A 12,423-nucleotide genomic window follows, 5' to 3' on the forward strand; every position below is an offset into this window, starting at 1 on the left:
AAAAAGCTGACATGAGGTATAGGAAGTACCAGCTCTGCTGTTTACTTACTGTTCGTTTGGGCTTGCATATTTGTATTATCTTCAACAGGCGGTATCTTTGCAGAAATCTTTTAAGCCTCATTTCAGTTGTGGAATTAAAAACTAAATAACAAAGTCTATATACTCTCTTAACTGGGCACAAATAAACTATAAAACCTTACTGCGTGCCCTTGACAAATGTAATGGTGCTATGTCCATTTCCCCCCCAAGACACTCAGGGTACGGTGCACGATCATCTGACATACAGAACGAGAAAGAGCGCGTTGTCAATCTATATGTAAAATAGGAGAGAAACTTAGTTTTTTGCCCCAGTAGGAACATTATGAAATTATGAAAAATAAGTTCTAACTGTATAGGGAATAGAGCAAGAGGAGAGGAAGAAGCAGATATGTCTCTGATCACCTGGCCCGGGGACTGTGAGCATGGTACCTATGACAGAAAGAGAGATGGGGTGCCTCTAGGAGAAAGATGTCAGTTTAGTTTTAAATATGTGTATTAGACGTGCTACTAGGGCACTTTTTTTTTTTTTTAAAGTACGTGATTTTGGTTTACGGAGATAAAGTTCATACAAATTATGTTTTAAAATTAAAACATAAAGAAAGATAAATTAAAAAATTTAAAAAGTCTCAAATGCAGTAGGAAATACAAAAATAGAATTCAAAAGAGGACCACAGTAGAGATTCAAAAAGGAGGCCAGCTATAGTAAATTAATAGTTAGAGCTCTGACAATAAACACATTCTACCACGGAAACAGGAAAAGGCAACAGAGGAGAATGAAACAATCAGCGTGCAGGAAAAGGCATGAAGAGCAGCAACAGAGATGTACCTGAGAAGTCAAACACCACACTCACCCACTTCAGAAAATCAAATTCTCTGGTATTACCTATTCGAGTTTACCTTTACAGTGGCCGATTTCACCATATGGAACTTACTGATGAAAGCCGTATAGAAAAGGGTGGTTATCTTACAAACATCCAGCAAAACAGAGAGATCTTAAGTGCTCGTTCAGTTTAAAAAAAAAAAATGAGTTTTGACAATTGCATGTGCCTTCCTAACCACCACTCCAAACAAGGTGGAGGACATATTCATCATTCCAGAGAATTATTTCAATTCACCAACCTCCCCATTCCCCCACCTCATTTTCCAACTTCTATCAGCATAGACAGAGTCTGCCTGTTCTCAGACTTTAATGGGTGAGTATCCATTCTTTTGTGTCTGGCTCCTTCTATTCAGCAAGTTTCTTAACAGTTTTTTCTTCTTACTGATGAGTAGTATTTCACTGCATGAATATACCAAAAAGTGTTTATCCATTCTTCCGCTGATGGGTATTTGGAATGTCTCCAGGTTTAAGTTATGGATATGGCTGTCGTGATCACTCAGGTAGAATCTTTTGGGGAAAATGGGCTTTCATTTTTCTTGAGACAATGCCTCATGGGAACTGCCCAAAGTTCTCCACAATGTTCACATAATTTTACATCCCCACCTACAAGTAAAAGTTCCCAGATGCTCTATGATCTCCCTAGCCTTTGACTCTAGCCCTTCCAGGGAGCGTGAATGGCCTCTCACTGTAGTGATGGCTAATGATGATGAGAACCTTTTTAGGTCCTTCCTGTCCATTCTGCTGTTTTCTTTGGTGAAGTATCCAAGTTCTTTGGCCATTTTGAAAAACCACCTTATTGAGGTATATTTTGCATATTATAAAATTAATCTGTTTTAAGTGTTCAAGGAGTTTTTATAATTTAATGGATTGTGCAACCATCAACACAATCCAGTTTTGAAACATTTCTATCACCCCAGTAAGCTCCCCAGCCATTTAATCTCTGTTCCCATCCTCACCACTGGGCAACCACTACTTATCTGTGTTTCTGTCTCTATAGATCTGCCTATTCCAGACACTTCACATAGATGGAATCCTGTAGTAGTTGGTCTTTTGGGTCTGCTGTCTGTCATTTGGCACAACACACTGAGATTTGCTCATGTCGTTATATGTAAACTATTTCATTCCTTTTTATTGCTGAATAGTATTCCACTGGATGACTTTATTTATCCATTTATTAGTTGGTGGTCATGTGAACTGTTTCCACTTTGGGGCTGTTATGAATAGTGATACTATGAATACTTACAGGCAAGTCTTTGTGTGGACATATGTTTTCATTCCTCCTGAGTAGATGATTAACACTGGAATTGTTAGGTGATGGGGTAAATTTGTATTTAACCTTTAAGAAACTGTCAAACTGCTTTCCAAAGCAGCTGTACCACTTATGTTCTGCCCAGCACTGCATCAGGGTTACCATTTCTTCCTATCCTCACCAACATTTGTTAGTATCTGTCTTTTCTGATTATAGTTACTCTAGTGGATATAAAGCAGCATCTCTCTGTGGTTTTAATATTCATTTCCTCAATGACTAATGATGTTAAGTATCTGTTCTAGAGGTTACTGGGCACTTGTAGATCTTCCCTGGTGAAATGTCTATTTAAACATTTTGCCCATTTAAAAATTTTTGTTTGTCTTATTAATGAGTTATAACCATTCTTTAGAGATTCAGGATATAATTCATTTGTCAGATACATATCACAGAGCCTACAACTTTGTCTATCCATTTTCTTAATGGTGACTTTTGATGAATAAAAATTTTAAATTTTCATTAAGTCCAATTTATCAAGTTTTTCTTTCACGGTTCACACTTTTTGTGGCCTAAGACATCTTTGCTAATCCTGCAGTTAGGAAGTTATTCTCCTAAATTTTCCGCTAAAAGCTTTAGGGTTCTAGCTTTTATGGTTAGGTCTTTGAACCACCTGAAATTAATTTCTGTGTATGGAATGAGGTATAGCTGAAGTTCATTTTTCCTTATGAATATCCACCCAGTTCTGCCAGCACCATTTGTTAAAGATCCTCCTCTTCTCACTGAATTGATTTGGCACCTGGGCTATAGATTAAGTGACCACATATGTGTGCATCTATTTCTGGATTCTCTATTCTGTTCCAGTGATCTACTTGTCTACCCTTATGTCAATGCCACACTGTCTTGGTTATTGAGCTTTATAGTAACTCTTCAAATCTGGTTGCCTCCATCCTTTACCTTTGTCCTTTTAAGGACAGTTATCTGGCAAACTGGAGCTAGATATATTTTAGAATTGGCTTGCCAAGTTCTTCAAGATAGACTCAGAGGATTTAGATTGGGATCGTACTGAATCTAGATATCAATTTAAGGAAAATGAACATCATTAACAGTACTATGTCATTCAATCTGTGAACATAGTGTATCTCCTCAATTATTTCAAGTCTTCATTAATATCTTTCAGGGATATTTTGTAGTTTTCAGTGTGTCTTTTGCATCTTTCAGTAGATTTCCGCCAAGGTATCTCATTTTTTTAAAATATCATGGCAAACGATTTTAAAATAATTCCATTTTCCAATTGGCTGTTCCTAGAAAACAATCTTAATATTGCAATCAGGTGGAACAAAATGTATAAATTGTTTAATTTTTTTAATAGATTGGAGTTTAGTCTATATGAGGCCTATCTGAAACTCATTCGCAGCCATTCATTTTTTAACCAAGGTAAATAATTTCTGATCAGTGATACAAAATGAATTCAAATTTTATTCACCTTCACTCTATATTCAAGAAGATGTAGCAAACAATTTTGGTTGGGGTATAGTCTGTATTTATGTGTAAGACTATACTATTAAAAATGGTATAATACATAAGACAGATAAGCATTACTAAAAATCCTTAGAGAAATTTTTCTACTAAACAGTAAAAACTGTATGTGGGTAGGGATGGGAGGGTGGGGTATATTGGAGACTTTCACTGAATTTCTACTGATGCTCTAAATGAAAGCTTAGCCATAAATACTAACGCACCTATACTAGTGATACTAAATTAAATATATTTTTAAAGGTTCAATAGCCATGATGAGGCTACCCTGTGGGTAAGAATGTATCTAATTTATTAAAAGATTGATTTAGAAACTGAAAACTTTGTCTTTAAAACAAATGTGCAAAAGGGCAATTTACTTTTAGTAAGACTCTTAACAAGGATTCTCAAAAAGAGAGAAATAAAATCTTTCATAAAATTTGATGCAATGGGGGCGCCTAAGTGGCTCAGTGGGTTGAGCCTTTGCCTTTGGCTCAGGTCATGATCTCAGGGTCCTGGGATCGAGCCCCGCATCAGCCTCTCTGCTCAGAAGGAGCCTGCTTCCCCCAACCCCCCACCCCCGCTGCCTGCCTCTCTGCCTACTTGTGATCTCTCTATGTCAAATAAATAAAAAAATAAAATCTTTAAAAAAAAATTAGATGCAATGACATAATTATCAGAGTCAGTCAAGTATGATATCCACCCGCTGCTTATGGGCTTAGGCACATTATGGTTTGTTTAGGGTTTATGAAAACTCACTGTCTAAGCAAGAAGAACAAGAAGGGATTAAGTGAGTAAGTACAGCATAAAAGATTTCTGAATCTCTACCTCCGTCGTCACAGTCTTCAGGGGCTTTGGCTTTCTTACAAAGACGAGGATCCAACCAGGTGGTTGTCTTGGTATTGTGGCTGCAGAATAAAGATTTCAATTAGAAACAGTCAAATAAAGAGGGAGGAAAGTATTTCAAAAGCAAAGATTAAAAGTGACTGAAAGGTATATGATGTTTGCACCTTTCTCTCCTACAGGCTGTTTGTACACCTCTGATTCAATAACTCTATTGTTCTCAATCTGCTCCTTCAAAACTGCCAGAGAGGGAAGGCAATGCTAGAGGCACTAATTTGAGGGAGAAGACTCTAAAGAAGGGGTAAAATTCCAAGAACATAATAACAGACACTGATTTAAGCAGTCAAAAATATTTCAAAGGGTGGGCACATAGCCCCATACTGTGCATTATCTGGTTGAAAAAGCTGGCTTGAAGACCTTGTTTGGTTGCTGGCAGAATTCCTTCCTCCCTCCCTTCAAAAAACCTTCTATTTCTTGAGTACTTGTGCTGCCTGGCACTGTGCTGATGGCTGGCGATACAGTGTTAGACCGATTCCCCTGCCTTCTAAAGGGTTCTTTAAAATGAAAGAGTTTCATAAAATAAAAAGTCTTCAAGTATCTCCTTCTGCAACATGCAAGTAAAAATCATGGGTACAGTTAAAGTCTACTCTACAAATTATGAATCACATGCTGGACAGAAAAAAGTAGCAGCTCCGAAAGACACCCCCCACCCCGCCCCTCACACACACTCCTTCTTATGAAGCAGGCCACATGTGCTTTCAAGGAGCACTGTCACCAGGCAGCAGATACCAAGGCTAAAACAAAGCCATCACACTGCGGAGGAGACAGACAGCGGTACGGTACGAACATCTGAAACACGAGGATATTAAAGAAAGAAAACACCATGGAGGAAAATATACCGAAGACAATGAAATGTAAATTAAAGTTATTATCATAGTGGTGTGAGAATAACAGTGTGAACAAAGTATCATTCATCGGTGTTTTTACCATGAGATAAACTCCCTAATTTTTATATTAATTACTCTTAGGAAATTAAGCCAGTGGCTTCAGGGAATTAATCGTACCTTCTCTGCCTTTTCTAATTCCTGAGCTACTCCGGGCCATGCAATCCCTTTCTTACACATTGCCAGGTATGATACTAGCTGGTAGATTGTGGTAGAAACACTTTTGTATGCTGAATAATGGATAATCTGAATAGGAGAAACTGGGATTGTTTCTAGAAAGTCTGTGTTATCCACTCTGTCAAAGAGATAATTTCTCCACACGCAAGCCAGTTAAATCGATTTTAGCAACATGAAAAGGATCAGGGCTCCAAAGAGGCTTAGCAGCATGTAGATTGTTAGGAAAAAAAAAAAATCATGTATGTATCTTGCTGAACCAAATTCAAAATTGTTACTTGAGAAAAGCTTAACTTTGGTTCCAATGCTCCCAAATTTTTATTGCTAAGTTAGCAGATGTAGGCAATCTACTAGGATTTTACCCAATATTTCCCAAGGTAAAGAAATGTCCATAGGGGCTAGACTCAAAACATGATAGCTAAAGGCTACAGACAGATTTTCTTAGAGAGGCATGATTTAGCAGCAGTAGTAACGCAGCTCAAATACTTCAGCTACAGCAGCAAATACTAGTCAGCTATATTGTGGTTACAAACCCCTTATCAGATACGGGTTTGCAAATATTTGCTCCTATTCTGCCGGCTGTTTGCCCACTCGTTGACTGCTTCCCCTTGCCGCACAGTTTTTAAGTTTGATCAAGTCCCATTTGTCTATTTTTTTGTTGCCTATAGTTTGTGTGTCATATCTAAGAAGTCCTTTCCAAATTCAATGCCATGAAATTTTGTCCCTGTGTCTTCTTTTAGGAGTTTTAGGATTTCAGGTCTTATATCTAGGTCTTTCATGCATTTTAACAATGTTCAACTATAAATGTATTTCTTTTGTAAATTCTATCCCCTCTCTATAATTTACTAACTTATCCCCATTTACAGTATAAAGTACTGTCAGGTTCAATGTCTCGTACTTTGCTTCTGAAGATACTCTAGCACTTCTAATGACTCCACATCTTACTTGGGGATTTAGTGCTAAAATCAGAATGAAAGTCAAAAGCCTAAGTTACCCTTGAACAACCCCTTAAATTGTCCATAGAGAAAAGTATACCTGATTTTGTCTGTTTTGCATCGTCCTTGTCATTAATGTTTATGCACGTGTATAATATAATCAATTATGTACCATGTATGGAAAAAAGGATACAATGCACACAAAATCTACGTCTTTTAAATACTGTAATTCCACTTGGTAAAAGCAAGAGGCTCAGTCTATGGGAAGGATGTGGAACTTGGGACCAAACGAGGAAACAGATTCAAGCCTCCCACCCCTAATTCATGTTTAAGTATTTGTTCCTTGACTGTAGTGTCTGGCCCTTAATATTTTAATTGTTATTTACCTGTTATATTCTATAACTTCACTACATTCATATTCTGCCTCTGTACAAAATATTTTAAAGATGAGAATTATAGTTGCATAACAATATAAAAATGCTTCATAATGAAACTTCCAAAAAAATTACTGGCATATTATTATTCTCTGGTGCAAACCATATAAAATTTTAGGTTGATCAAATACATGTGGTATTCTATAGCTTCATAAATATATTTATATTTACATTACTAGTGCTTTCTCATAAATTAGGGTTTGTCAGTTTATATGGTACCAATGAGTCTAAGGATCAGTGATATTTCCTTCCCATATTATTCAACTATATTGCCTGAATATATCTAGAACAGAAAATATTCAGCTCAGATAATAAATATGCTCTCCCTCCACAGGGTGCTAATTCTTGAAATGCTCAGCAAATTGGACTACCTATCAAAAGTTTAAAAAAACAGCAAGCCAAAATACCCTCTGTGCCTACAGGTTTCATTATTAGTGATAAACCTGCTATTAATCCTCCTCTTTTTATAAAACCATAAGTCAAATACAGGATTCCTTTATCCAAGTCAAATAAAAATGAAATATCATCCAGGGAAGTCATCAGATTAAAGAATCAACATTACTTGCATGAAAAATCTTTTTAAAGAAAGACAAAAGAAACCAAAGTGAATGAGGATAAAGAAATGGGAAGACAGGCCTCACAGCGACGAGGCATGTTCGAAGAGATACAGACATTTGCTTACTCAATGAAGTAGACCATCCCCGTGTCGGTGTAGGCCATCTCCCAGTTCTTGGGCAGCGGTTCCAGATTCTCATCTCTCATCATATAGTTTCTGAAGTCCATGGAGCTGTTTGTTTGGTTATAACTCGGGACGGTTTTCATCCAGTCAGACGACTCAGAATGCCTCTCTCTGTTTTCTGCCATTGAACACAGAGCAGTGAACAAAGTAGGTAAAGTTACACTCCCTTCCAACAGCTCTCCTCATTTCCAACAAAATGCCAAACGTTTAATGCAAATTTCCTTGTGTATTATGTCCACGTTCTGCTACCATTTTTTGAGGTAACAAATAGATGTACTGATTTTTTTTCATCTGCTAAGTGATACCAACCCAGTACAGCACTTTTGACGCCAGCCTGGGAAAGCAGCGAAAGCCACACTAGAATCAATTGGGAATATTAGGAATACATGTGAGTTAGTGTGCGACCTACAGAAATGTCTGCAGGGGGGTTTAGGGGGTCCTTTCATGGGCCAGGCTATACTTGAAGCACTTTACATATATGAACTCATGGTCCTCACAGCAGCCCTGTGATGGTTTATTATTACACGTGTGTTTTAGATTGTAGATGAAGAAACTAAGGCACAGTGGGGTTAACTTAGTCAGGGTCACACAGCCGCTAACAGCAAAGTCAGGATTCAAATCTAGGTGGTCTACGCTCTGAACGGCTATACAAACCTCTCTCACACACATTTAACACAGGCCTTTAAAATAACACAGGTTTTTAAAAAAATTACACTCACTAGACTTCTGGTTGTTAAAATAGAATTCTCTGTTGGTGACAGCACAATCCTTTGAGAGTCCCAGCGTCCATAGGGTAGGTGAGAATACTAAAATATGGTTACTGTCTAGGAATTCACAATTCATGAGCTTCAAACTTACAATGACTCCAAACTGTGGGCAATCAGAATCTTAGACGAGGACTTAGATATCATTACATATAGTACATCCACTCCCACTGTCCTTTATCCAAACAAGTCCTATAATCCACTATTACTGCTACTTACTACCTTTCACCACTCCTCACCCCTCATCTGCGCCCTTGCCATGTCCTCATCGCCCTACTTAGGCAACTTAAGTTCCATGATCAGCCACGATCGTCGCTCCCTTGCAAATGCTACAAATTTCTCTGCCTCAAACTTACTTCAGCATATGCGCCCGACTGAAGTCTAACTCTGCTTAACTCTTTCCACCTACTCTATGCTGGCACATGCAGCTGGACCCAGGTTACAATAACTCGTCCATAATTCGTGATCACTAACCTCAAGAGAGCATATAATGGTGTAAGACAGTCACAGGAAATTCCTTTAGTCCGTTCACTCTGACACTCTCCTGGGTAACTGTTTCATACTCTTCTTAATCTACCATTACTTCCTTGCTAATCTCATCGGATGACCCTGTTTCATTCACAAAGCAAAATCCAACCATCAGTTCTCAGTAGCCATCTTATCTGACCTATTGATGGCATCTGACATAGTTGATCACTCTCTTCCCCTGGCTTCTAGGCCCCTCTACCCTCCTGGTGCCTTCTCAGTCTGCCTGAGCTCTACAAAGTAGAGGACCTTCCCAGGGTTCAGTCTTTGGACCTTTCCTCTTCTCTTCCTAGAGTTACTCTTTTGGTAATCTCAGTCAGACTGTTTCACTGCTCTACATGCTGTATTGCTGATGATGTCCCAACAGGCGTCTTCAGACCAGACGAAGACTTTAGATCCAACTTCAAACAGGATATTTGCATTTGGATGTCTAACAAGCACCTCAAATTTAGTTTAAAATATCCCAACTGGAGCTCCTACTACACTTTTCCAACCCAAACTGACTCCTCTTACAATCTTCCTCATCTCGGGGTGCCTGGGTGGCTCAGTGGGTTGAGCCTCTGCCTTCGGCTCAGGTCATGATCTCAGGGTCCTGGGATTGAGCCCTGCATCAGACTCTCCATTCAGCAGGGAGCCTGCTTCCCCCTCCCTCTCAGCCTGCCTCCTGGCCTACCTGTGATCTCTCTGTCAAATAAAAAAATAAAATCTTTAAAAAGACAACAACGACAACAATCTACCTCATCTCAATAAAGGCAACTCCATTCTTCTGGATACTCAAGTTAAAAACCCCTGAAGTGATCTTTGACCCTGCGCTCTCAGACCTCAAATCCAGTCTCAGCAAATGTTACTGGCTCAGGCCACTTCCCTGTCATGATTTCATCAGGTCCAAACCACTATCTCTCGTGTAAATTACTGCAATAACCTCTTAACTAGTATTGCTGTTTATGCCTGCCCTCCTACTGCCCATTTTCAATTCAGTAGCCAGAACGAGCCTCTTAAAATCTGTTTTATCATGGTACTCTTCTACTCAAAACCCTTTAAAGCTTTCTCTTCTCAGAATAAAAAGCAGAATTCTTTTTTTAAAAAGCAAAATTCTTCCAATGACATATAAGATCCCACATAATATGCATTTCCACATGCCCCCCAATCACTATCTGACTGATCTCATTGGTCGTCGTTCTATTTCCTTCTATCCCTCTGCTCCAACCACATATAATGCATTGTCCACACTGAATCCAACTACATTGGTTTCCTTGCCTTTGTCTGACTATTCCAGGCATGCTCCCCATCAAGGCACTTGTACTTAAAATTTCCTCTAGCTGGAATGTTCTCCTCCCAGATATTTTGAGTTTATACCAGCGCTTCTTTCAAAGTCCTCTTCTCAGTGAGATCCTTCCTGCTATTCTATCTAAAACCACAAACTTTGGCCACCACCACTTTTTATCCTTCTCTTCCTCTGCTTTTTCTCGTTAGCACTCTCTAATATGCCATATGTCATTGATTCATGTTGGATAATTCCTTCTCTCCCACTAGAAGGCAAAGTTCATGAAGACAGGAGTTTTGTCTGTTTTGGTCAGTGCTTTATTCCTAGCTGTTAGAAAAATGCCTAGCACTTAGTGGCCTGGCAGGTGCTCAATAACTATTTGTTGAATGCGTAGCTAGAATAAAACACACGACTCATTCTCCAAGCAGAAAAAGTGACAGAAATTAAAAGGCACCCAATCTGTAAATCAATCTGGAAGGGAGTCACAATCCTGGGACAGAAGTACGTTGGAGGAAAACAAAAGCAACTATATTATCTCTCATACTTGTCTGAACACAGTTGAAGTGACTGTGTGAGAGTTTGCTTAATAGCCAACGACTTGAAAATACAGTTTATGTAACAATCAACACTTGGAAAAAAGTTTTAGCATTATTGTATAAACTATGTCTTCCTATGTGGGCATATTAGCATTCTCAGATGAATTCTTCAGCAAGATCTAAAATAATACACATACTGGTGTATACAAATTATTCTTTAACTATCCCCTTCCCCTTCCATTGCCAACAATTTTCTGATTTTTCAAGGCAGGAATTCTAGTCCCCAAAAGCAACACACAAAGCACATTTCCACAGCTTTCAGTAAGTTAACAACAGAGTTAGTACTTATTCAGAAAAGACCAAGGGCTTTTAGTCCTGTATTTTTGTTTTGTTTTGTTTTCGTTAAAATAGTGTGGATATTTTCTCTTACAAAGAAATATATAATCCAGCGGAAGTGCCCACATACAATACAAACTGCCTCCCACTCTTGGATACTCGTCCTTTGAATATCACCAGCAAAAAGTTAGTAACCTCTGGTTTAACCACGGGCTTGCATGACAAACATAAAGCTATGCAGATCACAGAGAGGTTTCCTTCCGAAGGAACTGCAGTGGTCACTGAGAAGCTCCGCGTTAGGAAGTAAAAAGAGAATCATCTCCCCCCCCACCCCCCCACCCCAAATGAGAATATGTAAATTCCCACCTTGGGAGAGATTTATGGTCTTTAGTCCCAGTCTTAAACATTTTAAAAATGTTAACAGATTTCACTTGGTGGGAGAACAAAGCTGATATCAACATCAAAAGGCTGTACTGTGTGATGATTTCCCTTAACTAAATACCCCTAAAGAATTAGACTGAATTCTAAGAACTCCTCAAACTCAACACACACAAAACAGATAATCATATCAAAAAATGGGCAGAAGATATGAACAGACAATTCTCCAAAGAAGACATACAAATGGCTATCAGACACATGAAAAAATGCTCATCATCACTAGCCATCAGGGAGATTCAAATTAAAACCACACTGAGATACCACCTCACACCAGTTAGAATGGCCAAAATTAGCAAGACAGGAAACAACGTGTGTTGGAGAGGATGTGGAGAAAGGGGAACCCTCTTACACTGTTGGTGGGAATGCAAGTTGGTGCAGCCACTTTGGAGAACAGTGTGGAGCTTCCTCAAGAAATTAAAAATAGAGCTTCCCTATGACCCTGCAATTGCACTGCTGGGTATTTACCCCAAAGATACAGATGTAGTGAAAAGAAGAGCCATCTGTACCCCACTGTTTATAGCAGCAATGGCCACGGTCGCCAAACTGTGGAAAGAACCAAGATGCCCTTCAACGGATGAATGGATAAGGAAGATGTGGTCCATATACATTATGGAGTATTGTGCCTCCATCAGAAAGGATGAATACCCAACTTTTGTAGCAACATAGACGGGACTGGAAGAGATTATGCTGAGCGAAATAAGTCAAGCAGAGAGAGTCAAATATCATATGGTTTCACTTATTTGTGGAGCGTAACAAAGAACACGGAGGACATGGGGAGATGGAGAGGAGAAGGGAGTTGAGGGAAACTGGAAGG

At 38.8% G+C, this 12,423-nt stretch overlaps 1 protein-coding gene across 3 annotated transcripts in view; it reads right to left on the reverse strand.

The window, feature by feature from the left end:
- Nucleotides 1-12,423, reverse strand: part of MAGI3 (membrane associated guanylate kinase, WW and PDZ domain containing 3) — a 233,105-nt gene that overhangs the window by 54,635 nt on the left and 166,047 nt on the right. For all 3 annotated transcript variants that reach the window (XM_045999923.1, XM_045999914.1, XM_045999933.1), the window contains exons 5-6: nt 7,690-7,864; nt 4,506-4,585 (exon numbers count right to left, since the gene is read on the reverse strand). In XM_045999923.1, coding sequence (XP_045855879.1) covers nt 4,506-4,585; nt 7,690-7,864 — 255 coding nt within the window. The remainder of the gene's footprint in view (nt 1-4,505; nt 4,586-7,689; nt 7,865-12,423) is intronic.

This window comes from Meles meles, chromosome 1 (genome assembly GCF_922984935.1).
Source record: "Meles meles chromosome 1, mMelMel3.1 paternal haplotype, whole genome shotgun sequence".
In the NCBI taxonomy this organism is placed as follows: domain Eukaryota; kingdom Metazoa; phylum Chordata; class Mammalia; order Carnivora; family Mustelidae; genus Meles; species Meles meles.